This window comes from Hoplias malabaricus, chromosome Y (genome assembly GCF_029633855.1).
Source record: "Hoplias malabaricus isolate fHopMal1 chromosome Y, fHopMal1.hap1, whole genome shotgun sequence".
In the NCBI taxonomy this organism is placed as follows: Eukaryota; Metazoa; Chordata; class Actinopteri; order Characiformes; family Erythrinidae; genus Hoplias; species Hoplias malabaricus.
In genome coordinates, this window is record NC_089820.1 from 62,859,056 (window position 1) to 62,881,284 (window position 22,229).

Genomic DNA, 22,229 nt, shown 5'->3' on the forward strand with positions numbered 1-22,229 from the left:
AGAACGGGGGAGTGTGTAAAATACTCATGGGGGGGGACTGAGGTAAATTCTGTCAGAGCCATGAAATCTACAAAGACATTTTTACTTTGTACTGGACGCTAAAATTTACCTGGATACTTTCCTGATGGTCATTTTGTGCACATTATTTTCATACTTTGTTGACCTGATGCCCTGCCCTGGGCTCACACTCGGCAAAGCAACTCAAAGTTGGATGCTGTATCTCAACCTGCTTTGGCTATAAACACAATCATAACATTTTCGGTTCATACAGACTTTGGAGATCCTATCTGTTTTGGTTTATGACATAACAGCAAAGGTGGCCTGCTCTAAAAGTGTACAGCAGCTGGCGAGTGCACTTTACAACGTAGTAAACATAAAAACACAATGCTAAACATCTGGCTAGTTGGAGTCCCATTGAATTCGAAGGCTATGATTCAGCAATCTAGGCACATTTCCCCCCAAAACAATGATCACTATGACTGTCACAAAGACCGAATGTTCAGAAAATAGGACATGTTTGGTAAGCCCCAGCGTCCATACCTTAGTCTCAGCATCTGGCAGCAAATCAAACCCAAAAAAAGCTTGTAAACAGTCGGCTAAATACAGCAAAGGCCTTCAAAACAACCCATTCACGGACACTTACACAAGGCCACATGTATTTTTCAGTGGCCTGACCAGGCTGCACTATCTATCGTACACAGAGATTACCTGAACCATAGCATGCCTGACATTCCTCAGATCTGAAATACAGACTGCAGGGGACAAGGATGAGCAGAACATTTTTGTAATTGCATCAAGGATGTTTAGACAGGGAGTGTTAACATTTTTTCACCCAAGTGAAAAATATCAGGCATTTTAATCATAGCTACTTCCACTTAATTAAGCTTAAAAAGCCTGTTTTCATTGGTTAGTTTAGAAAACTTCAGCATGTGTTCGTGGATACAGTTCTGAGCCTCACTTTGAAGACGGCCATTACCAATAAACTCAGAATTAAATAATCGATTTTACCAGTTTGGTTCGTTCTATACTCTTCACTGTTAACGTTAACTCATGCCGTTGTTTATAGCAACCTCAACATTTCACCAACTGAATTACACAAATGTTCGATGAGTCACTGCTAAGGACATCATTTAAAAACAATACATCTTCATATTGAACCCTACGTTTCCACCCACCCCTTGTCAACAGTTACTAAGCAACCAAAAGTGCTTTGTGAAAACGCTGTGGTAGTAACTGTCTTCATGTTAGTTTCACTTGTCCCTATAATTCACTTGCTGCATATGACGAAGCAACACTTGCAATTACAGCAGTTTCTTTGCAACCGTGCTGTCGATGTAACAACTGCAACTAGTCGACTATTCAACAGTCTGGGGGTTTCTGTGGTTCACGCTGTTTGTAGGCACACGGATCCACTTAAAGCAGTGGTTCACATGTTGCAACCTTTCCTTGTTCTAACCCATAAAATCACCTCAGTGTGGGTTTATTAATGAAGCAGACAGTTGAAGCAGGAGGGTTATAGCAGGGAAAACACCAAAGCCTGTACTGTAGGAGCAGCAAGGGGAATTTAGGGAGAATTCAAGAAATGTTTCAACATTTTGGCACAATTTAGTCAAAGAGTCTGACTTTGTATCAAGCCGGATTACTGCTTCCAATCACCAGAGAAAGTACAGCCTCGATACTTTATTCAATATCCTAAATCACTCAACAACTTCAGGGTTTTAGCTGTATGTTAAATTGACCATTGTAAAACCTGCTTTCTTTCATAATGCCTGGCACGCCAAATTGCCAAATCCGTACGTCTAAACCAAACAACGCCTTGCGCATTAAGCTAAATGTTTAATGTAATAAGCTACCTGCCTCTGAGGGAGCATTTAAAGTTGTTAACCCCTTGAGATGTCTTCTTCCCATCACCATACCCATGAGCAAGATTTATTCAGTGAGTTTCTGTTGACTAGAAAGCTCAATTATCAAAACACCCTGCATTACTTTGTTTACATACCTGCAACAGAGTTATGCAGAATATTTAAAACACCTGTGGAATTCCTCTTTAGGTTTCTAAGATGCTTGATAAAAAAAAAGCTTTCACTTTAGAGTTCACTTCTACCCAAATAACCATTCATTTGAAGTTAGACTATGGCTTTATGAGGAAACAGTTATGCTAAATGGTTGCTGAACCACTCTCTTCCTCTGTGACTGTAAAATATGACACAGTCTTGTGCACAGGTTTAGGAACGCTGATTGAGCTTCTCATTTGAACATGAGCAAAAAAGGATCTCTTTTAAATTCTTCACCCATTCTGCATGTTATCTGCTTCACTGTTGATGAATTCTGTAGTTCTGCAGTTAGAGACAGTGCTCCATCCTCCATTTGGCCCTGTTTCACTCTGTCATCAGTGTTTAGGGTCACCACAGGGCAGACATTGTTTGGGAGGTGGATCGTTCTACCGCACAGACTCACCGTTCACACTTTCAGTCACACCTTGTTCATTAGTGGACACAGGATGTTGTACATAAGACTATGCTGGCTGGATATTTTGTGTTGGTGGACTATTCAGAGTCCAGCGATGACAACGGGGTGTTTAAGAACTCCAGCAGCAATGCTGTGTCTAATCCATTCAAACCAGTACCACAATGTCAGCGTCACTGCAGTGCAGTGAACTTATCCACCACACAAATCATACCTGCTCCCCGGTGGTCCTGTTGGGATCCTGAGTATGGAAAATGGGCTAAAGAAGTTAGCAGAGCAGTGTGTAATTGCAGAACTACACAGTGCCCCTATATGGGAAGTGGAGCTGATAAAATGGACACTGGGTTTATAATATTAGAGCCAATTTCTGCACACATAAAAGTTTGGATACAGCTTAGTCTGTCATTTCTATTTGCACATGTTACATTCACCAAACTGGGCACTGCCGTTAGAAGAGGAGTGTCATGTTGAAGTAAGTCACATGTAGAGAAGTTTTTTTTACACACATTTTGACTAAGTACATCAACAAATCGTGTAATTTGACCAAAGGTGCCTTAGGTGCTCAGTGTCCTCTTACCTGACCGTCTACACCGAGGCAAAGTTGTGTTGTGTCGAAAGGCCTCACTTAATCCCATTTCATTTCTTCACACGACATTAAGCAGTTTTCATCGTCCAAGCCATAAACACAGGCTACAGAAATGCCCACAGACGTCTCAGTGTTTATTAGCGGGTTTGAGCAGAGTTCAAAGTTGCAGCCTCTTCGTCAGCGTCATTTGAACTAACGTTACACACTCGCGACTGTTTGGGACACTTCAAATGTTACGAACCGCTACGAAAAAAGGTCCTGAGACATGTCTGAAGCGTGAAACAATCCAGAAATCGTACAGGCGACAAACTGCGTACTCTCCACAGGAGAAAGAGAAGCTGGAGTGGTCAAGAGAATATAAATAAACAACGCTGGAGGTGCCTTTCCGTTCCCTTCTCTCTTCTTTCTAGAGTTTTCCCCACCTCCTCGCTGCCTGTGTTTCAGTTAGTCTCCCAAACTGTGCCTTAATTTTGTAAACGAAGCCTCGTTCGAAACGACACTGAAGTTAATCTCCGTCAAAACACAGTGAAGTAAATATCCTCCACCGTGGGGGGGATACTCCATGATAATCAACTCCTCCTCCCCTCCACAGACTCGTGAATGAATCAAATCGTTAGAACCGATTCTTTAAAATGAATCGCTCGAATCGATTCACGAGGCTATACAATCATTTTCTAACCTCAAGTTATTTTAAGTGTCCAATGGAAATAGATTTACAGCTTCTACTCAGCCAAAATGTAACATTCTCCTTTTGTGATTGTTGAACATGTGTTCCTGTGTGACAAATCTTGTTAATTTAACGCTAAAAGTTTTTTTTGGAATCAATTAAATGTTGGCTTATTCATTCAACTTTAATCCACTGTGAAATTAAAGGGGGACGCAACCATTTCTCACTACTATTGTCACTTTATAAACAATAATCTTAGGTCGGTAAAATTATGACATTATTAGAAGCAAAATTAATAAATCAGATAAAGCAAAGATTTGAGGACTGTCCTCTGTTATTTTGCTGTTTGACACATTTATTTGAGGCCTAGCTCAACTCAGAAATTTACCGGACATACTGAATTGTTCTGAGTTACATTTATTATTATTGTGAATTAAAAAATATATATCTAAACTCTTCTGACACGATTAATTAAAATGAACAACACAAAAGAATCGATTCGTTAATTGATTCAAACAGCTCTTCACACCCCTTCCTCTCGTGTTGCTTTCATGCTCGTTCTGAGAAACAATCCCGTCAGCCAATCAGAGGCGAGAACGTTCGTTGAGTGGAGGAAATTTTGCCCAATACGAAAAGAGAAAAGGGCTGCGGTCAGAGAGAGCGTTTTAGCTTTTAACATTTGAAAGGAGTTTATTTACAGTGAAAGTTTAACCTCTCGGCAGATCTGTGTATCCATTTAATTTTACACTAAATAGTGCAGTTAAAACGGGCTGATTTTGAGGCTTCGCGATAGAGTTTGAAAGGATTTTTATTTTACATTTTTTTTTCAGGAACAAAATGAAGATATTGTTGGTGATTAACGGGTAATTGATGGTTAAAACATAGCCCTACGCATATCCCTTTAGGAAACAGGACATTTTATTTATCAGAAAATGAATAAACTGAAACAACTAACCTAACTAGCCTTTAGCGCCATCTTCTGTCCTGAGAAAACTTTACAATCAGCTCCAGTAATCATGGCCAGTGCAGTTAATTGTATATATATATAATCCTAAAAAAAATGTGGGGTGACAACAGCATTAAATACTCTCTGGCTTCTGACGTATGGAAAAAATCCTGCAGATAAACAAAAATAAAGTGTGGACAGAAAAAATACTGAAAAAACTAAACTGATACTTCTGTTTACGTCTGTTTACAGCCCCCCCCCAGACAATAAATTGATTAATTGATGATCATCAATTGGCCTTTGGCTGGAAGCTGTATAACTGAAATAACTGGATTAAAAGGCGTATTAAGTGGCCATGTATTTACCCATAAACTGTCCAGTTGGCTGTTTGTAGAGGGAGGTGCTCTTCCAGATTTTCTTTACAGACAGCCTCTAATCCCTGAGCCTAATCTGACTTGTCACCAGTAGGTTACTAGTCCGCTGTTCGGCAATTATGCTAACAAACGTCGCCTTATTTTTAGAGTCTAACCTCTTTCACAATTGAAAGTTATGGCAGGAACAAGACATTTCATCTTTGCAGGTATGAGATATATCAACATACAACAGATAACAAAAAAATCATATAGAACACTTTATTTTTTATTATTAAACTTCAGACTGGCACAAAAGGGAGCAAATAATAATTGAACAGTTTAATTACTGAAAGAAGTATGTAATATAATCACAGGAAGGGTGTGGGGTTATTACAAAGAGCTGATTTCATGTCTGATATCTTACACTATTTATTGATCAGTAGTAATTATTCATGTCCTGTGATTGTTTCTGTGTTTCTCAGCTTTTATACTGGGCTCATCCCTTGTGTGGGCGTATGTTGAAGAACTTGATGAGAGGTAAGCCATTGTTGTACTTTCTTCTTATTTAAATACTGTTGTGTGCATATTGGGTTAAACAGAAATGATAAAGATTTTAATTCTCATTTACTTCTCTGTAGATTTAACGAGAACAGAAAGAGTGAGCCGTGGTTAGTGGAAGTGAGTGTGATGTTTATTCCAGGTTTATTTTGCTACAAGCAGCATGACTGTTCTAATATATATTACGTGTGATTGATCACATTTGCACAATTTTAGTCAAACCACATTCTCCTGTAAAGTTACCGTTTGAGAGATGATTGGTTTGGTCCCAACAGAAATAACACGTAAAACTTCAGCTGCACCAGCTGTATTCATAGATGTTTATGATATGTATAAGATATTATTGAAATATAAATGTAATAACTATATGATGTGTATATGTTGTATATTCTAGTTTTACGCTCCGTGGTGTGAGTACTGCAAGACGTTTGAGCCGGTGTGGTATGAAGTAGGCTCAGAGCTAAAGAGTCTGGGGTCTCCTGTTAATGTGGGGAAACTGGACACCACCCTCCACAACAGTGAGTCAAATTCTAAATATCCACCTCACTCATGTTACCGCATACAATCACTGGTGCAGGACACGCCCAAGGATTGGAAGTAAGACCAAGATTTTGACAGTACATATGCCATTTTCACCATACCATTGTATTCCATAATGTATTACATAATATATATCATTTTAAACCTGACCTGCTTCAGTAGACTCCTGGGTGAAGCTGTGGAACGACCAATCACACTGCAGCACGACTGACAAGAAGAGCTTATCTATTTGTAACAAGATTAGTTACAGGTCTAATACGTCCTGCGGAGTCTCTCATCAGATGTGAGGTCCCTCCGTACACTGACCATCTCCCAATTAATATCCAGATGGTCAGACTGTGTAAGCACCATTCACTGGCTGCATTTTTCAGTGATCATTGAACATGTGCTTTATATCACTGAAGTCAGTATAGGGATAGTATCCTCAACAAATCCTGCCCTGGAGGCTGTTTTAAAAGTGCAGACAGTTTTGCTTTTGATTTTGATTAATACCACATTAAGGAACAGACAATATATTGCCACCTTGTGGCCTTTGTGTGCACTTGTATTAAACAGGGCAGCTGACAGCCTATTTTCACCATGGTGACCCGCTCTGCGGAGCATAAATGGATTTATTCGAAACGGTTTGCTCTTCGGGTATTTTATCTTAAATAAAATGTTAGCCTTAAACATATATTTCATGGCAAAAGTGTAATGGCCCATGTTCCTCTGTTTAAAAACATATTCATCTACATTATTCCCAGTAAACATTTAGCCGTTGATTCAACGTTGAAATAACGTAATGACTGCCGTCTAATCAACGTTCTCTTAAGGTTGAAAATGAAAGATGAAAAGACGTCCAAACACAGACATTGAAAAGACGACTATTAAACGTATTTTGGACGTCCGTTGACGTTATTAATTGGTCCCGAAATAAATTACTTGTATAAAACCCGTTTTGGACGTCCACTGACGTTATCGATTGGTCACCACTTAACTAACTTATTAAGATGGATTTTGGACGTCCATTGACGTTTAAAATATGTCCTTGACGGACAGACTACTTTTAGACCTGTTTTGAACGTCCAGGGACGGTCCTTGTTTACTGGGTTGAAGCTACGTTTGTTTCACAACAGGGAACCATTTTAAATCAAGTCGCTCGAAATGACTTTGATTCTCAACCATTGAATTAGAACCAACAAAAAAAGTCAAACAATCACATGAAAAAATAAAATGACACAATAATATTTCTATTTCTGAATGTTTATTCCAACTGACATTTTTTCCACCTTCATTCTTTTATTGCAGGTGTTGTTTCAGACTTTAATATTCGTGGATATCCAGCAATCTTCTTGTGAGTGTGAGATTATTTTCAGAAAATTTATAAGATGACAAAACAATAAAATATCTAAATAATTATACAATAAAAATCAAATTAAATAAAAATGATTACCTCATTCACACATCGTTTCTTACAGAATTCAGTCCATAATTGTACAGAGTTATGTGCTTGTTTAGCACTTTTATTTTGTTTTGTTGAATTGAATGTATTGTTCATTTTTAATAACTGTAGTTTATATCTGTTTTTACCCCCTGTTAAGTTTGAAAGGTGAGAAGTCTTTCGAATACAGAGGGCCAAGGACAAAAGATGGCATCACTGAGTTCACCAACAGAGTTGCTGGGTAAACGTATTTAAGATTAGTTTTAGGTGGCACGGTGGTGCAGCAGGTAGTGTCACAGTCACGCAGCTCCAGGGACCTGGAGGTTGTGGGTTTGATTCCCGCTCCGGGTGACTGTCTGTGAGGAGTGTGGTGTGTTCTCTCTGTGTCTGCGTGGGTTTCCTCCGGGTGACTGTCTGTGAGGAGTGTGGTGTGTTCTCCCTGTGTCCGCATGGGTTTCCTCTGGGTGACTGTCTGTGAGGAGTGTGGTGTGTTCTCCCTGTGTCTGCGTGGGTTTCCTCCGGGTGACTGTGTGTGAGGAGTGTGGTGTGTTCTCCCTGTGTCTGCGTGGGTTTCCTCCGGGTGACTGTCTGTGAGGAGTGTGGTGTGTTCTCCCTGTGTCTGCGTGGGTTTCCTCCGGGTGACTGTCTGTGAGGAGTGTGGTGTGTTCTCCCTGTGTCTGCGTGGGTTTCCTCCGGGTGACTGTGTGTGAGGAGTGTGGTGTGTTCTCCCTGTGTCTGCGTGGGTTTCCTCCCACAGTCCAAAAACACATGTTGGTAGGTGCATTGGCGAATCAAATGTGTGAGTGTGTGAGTGAATGTGTGAGTGTGTGTGTGTTGCCCTGTAAAGGACTGGCGCCCCCTCCAGGGTGTATTCCCGACCTGCGCCCCTGAACTGGATAAGGGTTACAGATAATGAATGAATGAAGTTTAGTTTTACATTCAGCATGAGCAGAGTTTATTAATGTGCATGACTATGTGTATATGCCAACATTTATACATCGTATGCAAAAATAAACTCTGCATTACACATACATTACTCAAACAGCTATTATACAGACACCTAGTGGCCTGGAAGCAACATATTTTAAAAATGGCCACCCCCAATTTGGGGGACCCGCTCTGTGGAGCATAAACTGATTTTTTCAGGGATTGCAAAGCAATTTGATTCTAAATCTCATGAGAGTTGTAGTTCTGGGAAATTAATTTGGACTTCGGTCTGGATGCCGTGAGCCTTACCTCCTGCTTGAGTTAGTTCTAGCCATAATTGAATCCACACGGGGGCTTCTGAAGTTTAGCTTCAAAACTCAGTTTAGCTGCAGGGGAGGGGTTGGTGGACTTCCAGGATAAAGTCTGTGCTCCCCATCTTGGTATAATTAACACTAATCCTCCTCTGTTTCTCCAGGCCAGTGGTGAGACCTTTGACCACTGTCCAGTTGTTCCAGCACATCTTGAACCGACATGAGCTTTTCTTTCTCTACATTGGAGGGAGGTCAGCCCTTAAGGTGTGTAAGGCCTTATGCATGTTCTAGTAACAGAGACTGCAAACACCGGGTCACCATGTTCAGTGCTAGTGGAGCATCCTTTCCATGTTCACAAGCAACATGCTGTAGTGTGCTATGTTGGGCCATGTTGTCTTACTGTTTGTATTTACTCTCCTCAGGGCCAGTTTTATAAAGTGGCAGCTGAATACATCATCTACAACTACTTCTTCTCTGCCTCTGAAGAGGTTTTACCCCAGGTAATCGTCTTTGTATGTTATATGCTATATTCAGGTAGGAGTAGTTAAGTGGAAGCACATCTATGAACGTTTTACACCTTTCCTCTGTGACAAAACACTGACATATGGAGAAAAATAAAATTAACACAGAACTGTAGGTTGCAATATTGCCTTAGGGGAGGAGCAGGAAAACACAGTCAAAGCCAATCCAGATGTCAGTGTATTCCCAGAGGATCACAGGTAAAAGAGGATGTTACCTCATGACACTTTGTAAATAATGAATAGAGTTATAGCTTTTTATTTCTCTTATTTTATTACAGACCGTACATCTGCCCGAAGCCCCAGCCGTTGCAGTGTTCAAAGACGGGACGTACTACTTGTATAACGGTGAGATGTTTTGACTTTGTAAGGTCAACAGGGGGCACAGTGGTGCAACAAGTCACTGTCACACAGCTCTAGGGTTCAGGAGTTGTGGATTCAAACCTCACCCTGGGTCACTGTCTGTGAGGCGCTCTTGTTTCGTCTCGTAGTTCAATAACAGATGTTGGTTTGGTGAATTGGGTGTGTGAAACTTGACGGCATCGACCAATCATAACCTTTGTAACAAGTTGACTCATTCACCTTTTAGCATAGTGTATTTTGACTCATGACAGCATGTGACATCTGCCATGACAAGATCGTGGAGTGTTTATGTCTGTGTCATTGCTGCGTAGCAGGGTTTATTTAAAGTCTTTGGCTGCTTCATAGCGTCTGAGCTGCAGGCAGTTTCCTCTCATGGCCTCCCGGATGGTGCCGTCCCAGTTGGGCTGCTGGGGGAGCTGGTAGTTGAAGATCAGGGCGTCTAAGCACAGTGTTACCAGGAAAGGGCTCAGGTAGTAGTCGTTGGGGAGACGTGAGCAGCGGTGCAGGACCCTCAGCACAAACTCAAGCCCAGTGCAGTCCTCCTGGATGAGCAGGTTGGTCTGCTGCACTTCCCCATTGTCGAAGAAGGCTTTCCGGATCCAGTAGCCCAGCAAGAAGGTGTTAGAGCACCGGACCTGGATCCGGAACACAGCTGTGTCCATGGAGTTCTCCAGTAAATGAATGGTCAGCTCGTCCATCAGGCTCATCTGGAGGAAAACGTGGAAGATACTATCACAAGCTACAAAGGAAACAATAATCTCTACATCTGACAGCTACATTACTGTTCACACTTGGCATGAACGGACCCCCATGCAATCAGGCTTGCCCTTTTAATAAAAACTGAATATGACATAGGTTTAAAATAGTGCAGATTTCTGGATCTTAATGCTTAAACTTTATAATCATTGGGCTAGAATGGAATGGGTGGAGCCATTCATACATTTATAACACAGTGATTGAGAAGCACAGATAAAGGCACAAATCTTCATGCTGAGATTCATAAAAGGGTATTACTCTTACCCACAGTGACACGTGATATTACAGGCCCTTTGGGTTCCTGTTTTTAAACGATTAAAATATTCGACAATATCCGTTACTGACCCACAAAGATAAAAAGTAGGTCAATAGTGTTGTCATAAGCCTGTGTTTGAACAATATTGAAAGTTCTGGGGGTGCACGTGATGTTAGACTCTCAGTGTAGCCAAGCTACACTGAGTTTACACACACACACACACACACACACATAAACAAATAGGTTAAACCTACACAATTTTCTAAGCAACTACTGAAACCATGGCCAAACAGGTTTCCACCGTCCCCTGTACCGTGTGTTTAAAATAGGATCACCATCTGCCAAACACTTATAATTTTATACAGGTTTTTCCTAATTTTGAGACACTCTGTATAATAAACACGTCTTCACAGATGTCATCAAGTACCATGAGCTCAGTTGTTATTCAATACTGCATTCAGTGAAATAACAATGTCATGTTTTCATCACCAGTAATTGTCCTGACAGGTGCTATAGTGATGTCATGACAGCTTTATGTCACTGTTCGTTATTCGTTATTGTGTACTGTGTGTTCGGCCATGACAGAAAGTGTGTGTAACAGGATTCAACAAAGTTACTTTAATTTCCTCTAGACCCCAAACATTTGGTGCATTAGATACTGTGCCAAAGCAGCAACCCGTATCAGGGCAAAGTGTGTAATGAGCATTTTAGTGCACCACTGTCACATTTACATGGCTCTAAAGTGTGAAACACACTACTACAATGCTGCTAACTGCTAACGGCAAAACACAACCCAAGACTTAAACAAAAACACAATTCTAACTTTAAATTAGCATCATATGGGGAGGTTTAGTAAATGTGTGTGCATTTCCTGCTTTAGTGGCACAAAAAATGACACTGACACGTTTGGCAAATTTTACGAATGTGTGTACTAAATGCTTAGCAACAATACCATGTTTAATGTAGCTAAGATGTACTAAAAATTATATCCCATTATTATCTCATTTTTGTTGTTTAATATTACTGCATTTGAAGATTCTGCATTGTGTAGAAATGTAGTAATGAATAGACTAACCGAAATTGTGAAAAATATTTAGTTATGATTTTCCCTCACATGCAAAATTACCCGTATACGTTTTTTTTAAACATATATTAAAAAATAGATTCAGTATTACAGTATTTGATGCTAGTTTGTGCTTATAAAACCATGCTAAACAACATGCTTTAAAGTATTTTTACTTGTTAGCTAAATTAGCATTGTAGCTCCACTGCAAAACTACAGAAACACACTTCAAATACTTAGCTAAACATGTCTTGGAACAGAATTTGCTTGAACAAAACTGAAGAACCAGTTTGGTGTAGTCACAAACACAAATGCTTACAATGCTAACATAGCATTCAAGTTACTTTTAAAAAGGTACATTCATTTTAGCAGAGAACCTAAGAATTTCAAAGCCTGTGAGAAATGACTGTGGCTACTTACCTTCACTTATTTAAACATTCCTTCATGAACTGGGAATACAGTAAAACTGTGGTCAGATGACTGGTCATTGCAGGAGCTGGACATGTTGAGTTTAGCTGCGAATGTTGGACAGATCTATGTTCAGAGTCACTGGTCTGCAGAGTTTAAGTGTCTAAATGTATGTTCTATCCGCCCACTTTGTCAACTTACTTTGCACAGGTGTCCTGTCACTTATTATTAAAACAGGTTTCCTTGTGGAATGGATTCAGATGAGTATCTTTTGGCTATGTTTTCTTAAAGGAGCAATACACCCACTGCATAATGTTAGTTGCAAGTTATATTTGTTATGCAAATTTCATGCATCAACCCCCCAAAATATCTACAATTCTATGTTAATTATATTTCTTAGATATTTATTTTTAGGAACAGCGTTTTAATGCATAGCCAAGTTTGTAGAACTGCGTATTTACTGAGACTAATCATGTTTTATTTTCTTGTCTCTTCCATGCAGAGGAACGTGATGGTAATCTTTCGGACTGGGTCGGCAAAGAACGTTTCCCCAGTTACTTTCAGATGGACAGCTTTACTCTTTACCAGATGGGGGAAACAAGTAATAACATAACAAAAACAATTTAATGTTACTCAGTGTCATAGCTATTTCAATATAATATTAAATCATACAATTACTTAGTAGACAGCAGCTTTTTAAAATAATGCAAACAACACCTTTTAGACGAATGCTAATTTCAGCTAGCACATCTATGAGAGCCTAATAATATATGAATGCTAAGCTAGCAGGAATATGGCTGACCATTCTGTTGCCATTCTAGAAAATATACAGACATTTGTAGCCTGTATTTTTTTTTCTTTATGTTAACAATGCATATTAAGCCTTCAGTTCAGATACTGAAGTCCTAACCAATTGTAGATAATGATTGGCTCTATCAACATAGGTACATTTATTTGATAAATGTCTGATCGGTGGTTGAAAAATGTAACCCATTTTTTCCACTCATAAATGTGCAATGAATTATGAACACAGAGGCTACAGAGACCCCGTAGTGACATCATTTTTTTATAAATAATATTGGGCAGCTATACATTAATAATAACTAAGAAGAGGATCTTAAGCTGTGGGAACACAAAAACAACAGTTAAGTAACAGTCACAAATAATGCACTGTATGTTTCATGTCTTTTTCAGGTAAACTTGTAGCTTTAGCCGTAGTGGACGACAATAATCCCACTACAGACGGTATTCGGTGAGTGACATACCTTTTAAAGCTATCTGACTTTAAATGTTGTCACTCATGTTTTCTCCTAATGTTATTCATCTTAATTTCTCTCCTTTTAGATATAAGACACTCCTGGAAAAAGTGGCAAGAGATCACAGAGATCATTATTACACGTACGTAGGATCTTTAATGTGTAGAAATTGTGACCTCACATACTATTAAAAATAAAGGTTTCCTTATCTGTACTTTGGCCTCGACTGATTTTAGGGGAACAATATACTGACGTAGAACCTTTATTAAAGTTCTTAGTTTTTAGAGCAATAGGTTCTATCCTACCTGGTCATATAGTCATTTATATGGTAGAATGACTCTTTATATTGGTGTAGAGTGTTTTGTATGTAGTTCTATCGTGTGTAATCCTTGTTAAAAATGGTTCTATACAGCAACTGAAAACAGAGTGAGTGTAATATTGTAAAACCCAGCACCTCGTAGCTATAAAGAAACATTTTGGTGCTATAGAGAACCATTTAAAACAAATTCTCAGTATAAAGAGACAATTCACCAAACAAAGAACCATATCGCCATGCAGTATAAAGAACCATTGCTATACCAAAAAACCCTATCTTTTTAAAGAACCTACACAGTTCACAATTGCACATCAATCAGTCAGTGGCTCAGTAAGACACACTGACTCTTGCAGGCAGCTTGTCCAAAGAATCATTTTTATGAAACCAACAGTGGTGCACAGAGGTTTATTTTTAACTGTGTATTATACAGAGTGGGCCATTGATATGGATACACCTTAATAAAATGGGAATGGTTGGTGATATTAACTTCCTGTTTGTGGCACATTAGTATATGGGAGGGGGGAAACTATTCAAGATGGGTGGGGACCATGGCGGCCATTTTGAAGTCAGCCATTTTGAATCCAACGTTTGTTTTTTCAATGGGAAGAGGGTCATGTGACACATCAAACGTATTGGGAATTTCACAAGAAAAACAATGGTGTGCTTGGTTTTAACGTAACTTTATTCTTTCTTGAGTTATTTACAAGTTTCTGACCACTTATAAAATGTGTTCAAAGTGCTGCCCATTGTGTTGGATTGTCAATGCGACCCTCTTCTCCCACTCTTCACACACTGATAGTAACACCTCAGGAGAAAGGCTAGCACAGGCTTCCAGTATCCGTAGTTTCATTCAGTTTCATTCCCATTTTATTAAGGTGTATCCATATAAATGGCCCACCCTGTATAATTGATTGCAAAAATTGAAACAAAATAATAACAGTGCTAAATCTGTCATTTTGATGCTTTACAGGAACTTTCAGTTTGGCTACATGCACGGAAACGACTACATTAATGGCTTCATCATGGGGTGCGTATAGCGAAATGCTTAAGAACAAACAGACAAAGAAACAGCTGATGGAAAAAGCTAGAATCTTCTGTGAGGTCGTCACAAATAGGCCACAAATTTCAGATGATCCTGAAAATGATTGTTTACTGTTTACTAGTAAAGAGAAGTTATGAAGCTGATTTGTGATTTCCTTTATTATACATTTTTTGGGTTTAAATCCAGTCTTTTTTTCTAAGTTCTAATCCAGGACTGATTTTCCCAGTTCAGAGCTTGCCTTTTGTTGTACAACAGAATGGCCCCAAAATGATAAGATGCTGGATATTCTCAAAAGATCTGTAGTTGAATCCGTATCTGTTTACTTCTGTACCTCTCATTGTACACATCCTAATTATCTAATGCTTCTTTACAACAGAGATCTGGAAATGCCGTCTCTCATTGTGATGAACATGACCATCGATGGATATTACCTACCAGAGCGTGACATTGAAACCATTGAAGAGCTCCTTCAGTTCCTCAATAACATCCTGAATGAAAGATTAAATGTAAGTTCAGCTCTTCTCCAGAAATATTTTCTCTAGTCCAGAAATGTGGATTCATCTGATCAAATATGCATCAATCAACCGAGGCATTAAAATGAGCATAGTTTGTAGCCTCATTATCCATATTATCAGCCACACTGATCACATAGATGCACTTTGAAGTTCTACAATTACAGATTGCAGTCCAAATCTTTTCAAAGACCAGGATTCCCACAGGACCACCACAAAGCATGAATCATTCGGCTGATGAATCATTCTCAGTGCTGCAGTGGCACTGACGTGGTGTTGGTGTGTTACTGTGTGTTGTGCTAGTACAAGTGGATCAGACACAGCAGTGCTGTTGGAGTTTTTAAACAGTCTTTTCAAGGGCTGTTGAGTAAAGACAAAGGTTGAAGCACCTTTAAGCATTTATAGAAGACACTGGACATTTTTAGATACATATTTGAGCTGAGATGGTGTGTTTGATTTAATTTCCAAAATATCCAAATACGTTCAGCTGTATTTTATAGGCAAGCTAAATGCAAAACAGTCTCAGGATGTGTGTGTGCTGGAAAAGCTTGATTTCACAGCTTTGTTTATTTCATAGCTTTGTTTCCAAGAGAACTCAAAATATAGTGTAGTTGTGTCTAAACATTTGACTGGTTCTTTATCTTTCTGCTATGGGAACTTGCTTTGGGACCTGTTTCTTAGTTTTCTTTTTTCCTCCAGTTACTCGGAGGGAATGGGTTTCTGCGGAGAATGAAACGACATTATTATCGTGCCAAGTCCGCTATAAAGGTGAGACGTTGTTCTTACAGAAGGAGTCAAATCAGATTAACTCTGTGTGTTTTTCCACAAGGTGCAAACATCCTGAACAAATACCAGCAAATATTTTTGGCAATGATATCCTAGTTACCAGCTGTTTACATGATTTCTAAGCAGTGGTGGGAAGTAAGGATATATGAGTGTTTAAGTATTTATTTCAATTATTTAAGTATCTGTACTTTCCTTGAGTATTTATGGGACTTGAATAATTTCACTTCACTAAATTTAGAAATCTGTTTTGTTAAATAAACTGGTATATGTTTAAATTATTAAAAATACAATCATACATATATTATTTTTACACTTCTACTTTTGATTAAAAGAGAAATCAGTTATTTCTTACAGTGATTCTTCTTTACCTTATGATACAGCCATTATACTAACACCTAATTTTGTAGAAACCCTATTTAAAAATGGCCACCCCCATCAGGGGGGCCCACTCTCTGAAGCATAAACTGGTCGCAAGCAACCAGAATTTTCATCTGTGAGTTTGACTTTATAAAAATGATTAAATATTATTTTCTACTCATCACTGCTTTAACTAAGGAACTCGTGTTTTAAGTAATTAGTGCAAATTTACTGCTATCTCTGTTTTGTTTTAGACGAGTTTTGCATCGGCGCCCCTAGGCACCTGCTTCCTCTTCTCACTGCCCGTTGGGCTGGTGAGCATCATTGTCTGGGGGGTCTGCACCGCTGTGCCAGTGGAGGATGACAATCCAGATGAAGGAGCTTTGCTGGCGACTGGGACCCGCCCAGCTGTCACTCAAAGGAAAGGGACCTCACAGAAGAGCAATGAAAACAAGAAAAAAGATTAAAAGGACAGCTTGGCTAAACATGCTAACGTGGCTAACAGTGAATGGAATCATGTAGCCACCGATTAGCATGATGGCACTAGCATAATCCTATTTCATGGCCATTTTATTTGTATTGTATGACTGAATTTTTGTTTAGTGTGATCACAAGTGGCACTGCATTAAATAATATCACATTTAATAATATCGTTTCTTTAAAAAAACAATAATTTTTAAATAATTTTTAATATTACCACATAAATCAGAGGCTAACACAAATTCATTAAGAACGGTTTGATGTAAAATCACAGACATCTAAAGGATTTAAACCTTTCAAAATCTGTGAATGTTCCAGAGGATTTTTATAATAATAATAATAATAATAATAATATACATGTATTTATAGACCACATTCCATGTAAAACGTTATGATAATTGTGCTTTACAGCTGAGGAATATAAATTGATAATAAATTTTGATGTTTCACCAACACTAAATAAACTTCTACAATGAGCAATTTCACATCAACCTACTTTGAATATTATTTTGTTATTATTGTTGACACCTGGGGTGGCACGGTCGAGCAGCAGGTAGTGTCACAGTCACACAGCTCCAGGGACCTGGAGGTTGTGGGTTCGATTCCCGCTCCGGGTGACTGTCTGTGAGGAGTTGTTGTGTTCTCCCTGTGTCTGCGTGGGTTTCCTCCGGGTGACTGTCTGTGAGGAGTGTGGTGTGTTCTCCCTGTGTCTGCGTGGGTTTCCTCCGGGTGACTGTCTGTGAGGAGTGTGGTGTGTTCTCTCTGTGTCTGCGTGGGTTTCACCCGGATGACTGTCTGTGAAAAGTGTGGTGTGTTCTCCCTGTGTCTGCGTGGGTTTCCTCCGGATGACTGTCTGTGAGGAGTGTGTTCTCCCCGTGTCCGCGTGGGTTTCCTCCGGGTGCTCCGGTTTCCTCCCACAGTCCAAAAACACACGTTGCAGGTGGATTGGCGACTCAAAAGTGTCCGTAGGTGTGAGTGTGTGAGTGAATGTGTGAGTGTGTGTGTGTTGCCCTGTGAAGGACTGGCGCCCCCTCCAGGGTGTATTCCCGCCTTGCGCCCGATGATTCCAGGTAGGCTCTGGACCCCCCGCGACCCTAAAATTGGATAAGCGGTTACAGATAATGGATGGACTGTCTGTGAGGAGTGTGGTGTTTTCTCCCTGTGTCTGCGTGGGTTTCCTCCGGGTGACTGTCTGTGAGGAGTGTGGTGTGTTCTCTCTGTGTCTGCGTGGGTTTCACCCGGATGACTGTCTGTGAAAAGTGTGGTGTGTTCTCCCTGTGTCTGCGTGGGTTTCCTCCGGATGACTGTCTGTGAAGAGTGTGGTGTGTTCTCCCTGTTTTGGTAGGTGGATTTGCGACTCAACAATGTCCGTAGGTGGGAGTGTGTGAGTGAATGTGTTTGTGTAAATGTGTGTGTGTCTGTGTTGCCCTGTGAAGGACTGGCGCCCCCTCCAGGGTGTGTTCCCGCCTTGCGTCCAATGAATCCAGGTAGGCTCTGGACCCACCGCGACCCTGAACTGGATAAGCGCTTACAGATAATGAATGAATGAATGTTTACACCAGAACCATCAAGTAACCAAGAAATTTGAAAACTTCAGTGGTCCTTTAAGTGAACTCTCCTTCAAAGCATTTAAAGTATCTTTTTACTGCAAAGTCAGCAAGTGGTAACATGTTTGGGAAATGTTAAGTGTGTTTTCTGCCCAGTAGGAATTCCCTGCTGTAACTCATTACATTCTACTGACTCCATATGTATCCCTCTTCTTTTTATACTCACTGTTATCACTGATACATTCCCCAAAAACACAACTGGAGAAGTAGAAGCAGCATTTTACAAATTAGTTGCATATTGTCAGTGTGTCACAGGAGGTGTCACTGGCCTAAACACACTGTATTGACTCAATTGTTACAGCTCTAGTTTCCTAATGTCGATAAAATGTTGTTCATAAAAAGCCCCTGAGATTCTGATGGTTGTCTCTCAGGGTTGTGCCTTACAGTTCTGTAGTGTACGACACATTCCTGCGACACAAGTCTGGAGTGTCCCCTCACCAGATGGTCCCATATTTTATGGTTCTTCGTTTTAGGAGTTCCAAGAAGTCCAGGAAGCTGGATCTGTGGTGGCTGAAGAAGACTCGTGGCACTCCTGTGTGACCTGCAGTTGGAACAAACTGTTGTTTTAAATTGGAAAAGGAAGTTAATGGTAATTTTAGCCCATTTCTGTGAAAATTCCTTTGAATTTGTTTTATGTGGAAAGGGCTTCAAATGTAAAAAGTTTTTGAGGGACAGCAATGAGTTTTCTTTCTTTATAAAAGCTCAAGGAATCAGGGTAAATATTAATATTACTCCACCACAGTTTATGATCAATGATAGGTTCCAGACAGTTTGATCAGAATTAATACTGTGACATACATTACAGTTACATTCCTCCGGGTGCTCCGGTTTCTTCCCACAGTCCAAAAACACACGTTGGTAGGTGGATTGGCGACTCAAAAGTGTCCGTAGGTGTGAGTGTGTGTGTGTGTGTTGCCCTGTGAAGGACTGGCGCCCCCTCCAGGGTGTATTCCCGCCTTGCTCCCAATGATTCCAGGTAGACTCTGGACCCACCGCGACCCTGAACTGGATAAGGGTTACAGATAATGAATGAATGAATGAATGTACACTCAAGGATGCTTTACAATCAACAACGCACAGAACGCCATTCCATTAAACACTCAAACAACACACACACAGTGCCACACAGACAAACGCGCACCGAGTGACCATCCATATTTGGGCATACACAATTACAGACATTCATTTACATACACACTCATTCACTCATACTTATACAGGACCATTTTAGAGTAGACATTTCCCCTAACCTCTGTTTTTGGACCGCGAGATGAAACAGGAAACCCACAGACACTGGCAAAACACGGAAACTCTGAAACTCCACCAGGTGGGACTTGAGCCCAAGATCCCAGCACTGTTCCACACTACATTTATTTACATCTTAATGATTCAATGATGCAGACATTTTGGTGGAATTCCCCTTTAACTCCAGCTGTGCATGGACTCGTCGTCATTCTTAACGTAGAGATAAACACAACACCTTAATTTCAATAACGGATCCTCACTAAAGCACGTCACATATTCAGATCATATTCATAATTCATGTATAATATGAAAGAGGATAGGACCTCATCATCATTGGATCCTCATACACCATCTTCAATGGGCAGGACTTCAAACTAACGCTCCATAATAATGTCTGCTCTGTGGACATGTGGGGGTCCTGGCCACTGAAGAACAGAGTGGAACGGAGCAATCAAAGTATGCAGAGCAACCCTGATAGCAAGGAGACGGCGGACCACTGTTGTTCCACTGAGGACAAAGTTGGTGGTCCACTAGTGTTTTACACAGTGTTTTCTGGGCGGACCGCTGCTGATTAAACAGAATTTTAGACAAAATGCCACATTTTAGCACTTTTTCATTCACAGTCCAATTTACATTTTTTTTCCTTCATTAGGTTCTTTTTGTTATTCTTTATAAATAAGATCAGTAAACAATTTTAATCAGCACAGTGTCAACATTTTTATCATTTAATCGTTTTATATCAGTCTTACACTCATTATTATATCTCTCACAGTTGTTGGTGATATTTGTATTAGTGTGTTTTCCAGAATAAAAGTCTCTGTGAGTGTAAACTCTGTGTGAGGAGATTATAAATGAGTTCTATCCTGTACAGGACAGTAATCTGAGGGGTCCGATGGTGGACCAGCAGTGGTCTACAGTCAGTGGTGTGCCAGCCTTTTTATGCCAGTGGACAGATATATACTCGCTGCACTGAGAGAAAGACCAACGAGTGAAACAACAAGTAGGTGGTTTTAAAGTTATGGCTGACTGGCGCGTGGGACGCTTAATGAAATAATCCCACGTACCACGGCGCCATCTAGTGGCAAACGTGAGTAACAATATCTGTGGCTATTTGAGAAGAGGGAAGTAACTAATAGCAAAACGCTGTGTTTTAGGGCAAGGAATGTTAAATTCCACACCGTGTGGTCGGATACAGGACGGACACAACGTTTACAAAAAGTTTTACTGTAAAATAACAACCCGCCAACTTAGTGTTATGATTTGAACCCAGCATTGGGGGGGCTTTTTACAACTAATAACGGTCATCTCCGTGAGTAAACCGCTCCTCATCAGCAGACTGGATTAAGGAGGATTTTAAGGTGGATTATCTCGCCTCGGAAAGACGAAGGCGTGAACGGTAACGTAAACCTCGCGCATGGTCTTTAAAAACGGGACGTTACCGGGACAGTCCTCTCTACAGGGTCTAGTCAAGGATTCAGTGGATGCTTCAAGGAGACTGAAGTCCCCAAAACTCCAGCAGTAACCGCTAACTTTTAATGACAACGGGTTTCTTCTTTTCTACTTTTTTTCCCCATTTTTTTCTCCGTGGTTATATACGCGTTGTTCCGTGCTCCACAGCGGTCTGATTTACAGGTAACGTTTATCAGATGTTGCCTTTATTTTTCGTGTGATACTCCTGCTGCCAGACGTTATACTTGTTCCACGTCTTGAAAGGACTTTTGTCTCAGATTCTCCAGTCTTTTTGGGAAGAATTTTAACGGTCTTCCTCAACCCCACTTTAAAAAGGATTGTTCTTATTAACACCTCGATTACTGCCGATAACGGTCATATTTGAAGGGAAAGACCAAAGAAAGACTTTTATATATGAAATAACTTATCAAGAGCTTCAACGTGATTATGAAGGGTACCTGACCAATAAGAAACACAAAAGGAGGCATGGTGCAAAAAGCCTTTTTTTTTTTTTTTTTTTTTTTTGTCTAAGGACTTTTATCAAGAACTCTAAAATGATTCTACACACTTGACATAAGAAACTTATTTATTTTTTTATATATATATTTTTAAAGGTCACTATGCACAGTGATTATTCCTCACTTAAATAACACAAAGAAAAAAGTGATCAGCTTGGACTGCTATTTTGATACTTTTTTTGATTTTGATATTTTGAGTGTCATACTGGATTTAAAAAATATATATATAGTTATTGTTTTATAATACTTTTATTGAGTTATTTTTACTATTTTGACTGAGAAGAGGAGTGAATAATTTTTGAAATTTACTTTTGTGATCTGCCTTGTTTACTTTTTGATCGCAAATCAATTTTTTGATTACATTTTTACGTATAATTTCTTTTATTTGGCATGGATTTTTAAGAAGAACTATAATCTAACCATTAAGAAAGTGAGACAAGTAAAAAGCAAAGAGCAATGGTAGTCAGCTGGAACTTGAGAAGAATCTACACATTTTTTTGAGCTCTTCAAAGAGTTGGAAAAA

At 39.7% G+C, this 22,229-nt stretch overlaps 2 protein-coding genes across 2 annotated transcripts in view; one reads left to right on the top strand and one right to left on the bottom strand.

Annotated features, from left to right (window-relative positions):
* Positions 1-3,616, bottom strand: part of LOC136678310 (dual specificity testis-specific protein kinase 2-like) — a 31,009-nt gene extending 27,393 nt beyond the window's left edge. Inside the window, exon 1 of the mRNA XM_066656320.1 lies at positions 3,044-3,616. The gene's annotated coding sequence lies outside the window, so the exon portion shown is untranslated. The remainder of the gene's footprint in view (positions 1-3,043) is intronic.
* Positions 2,518-17,201, top strand: LOC136678490 (protein disulfide-isomerase tmx3a-like). The gene is made up of 16 exons (XM_066656539.1): positions 2,518-2,632; positions 5,501-5,555; positions 5,657-5,696; positions 5,971-6,094; positions 7,404-7,449; positions 7,697-7,777; positions 8,939-9,038; positions 9,197-9,274; positions 9,574-9,640; positions 12,641-12,739; positions 13,333-13,390; positions 13,483-13,536; positions 14,681-14,737; positions 15,129-15,258; positions 15,964-16,032; positions 16,662-17,201. The coding sequence occupies exons 1-16, from the start codon at positions 2,518-2,520 to the stop codon at positions 16,872-16,874; spliced, it is 1,386 nt and encodes a 461-aa protein (XP_066512636.1). The 3' UTR covers positions 16,875-17,201.
* The last annotated feature ends 5,028 nt before the right edge of the window (positions 17,202-22,229 follow it).

Bases quoted from the DNA above. Each gene is read 5' to 3' on its own strand.
- LOC136678490 (XM_066656539.1), top strand. From the start codon at position 2,518: ATGCTGGCTGGATATTTTGTGTTGGTGGACTATTCAGAGTCCAGCGAT. The intron at 7,450-7,696 runs GTGAGTGTGAGA...CCCCCTGTTAAG, and splicing joins GGATATCCAGCAATCTTCTT to TTTGAAAGGTGAGAAGTCTT. The intron at 9,641-12,640 runs GTGAGATGTTTT...TCTTCCATGCAG, and splicing joins GACGTACTACTTGTATAACG to AGGAACGTGATGGTAATCTT.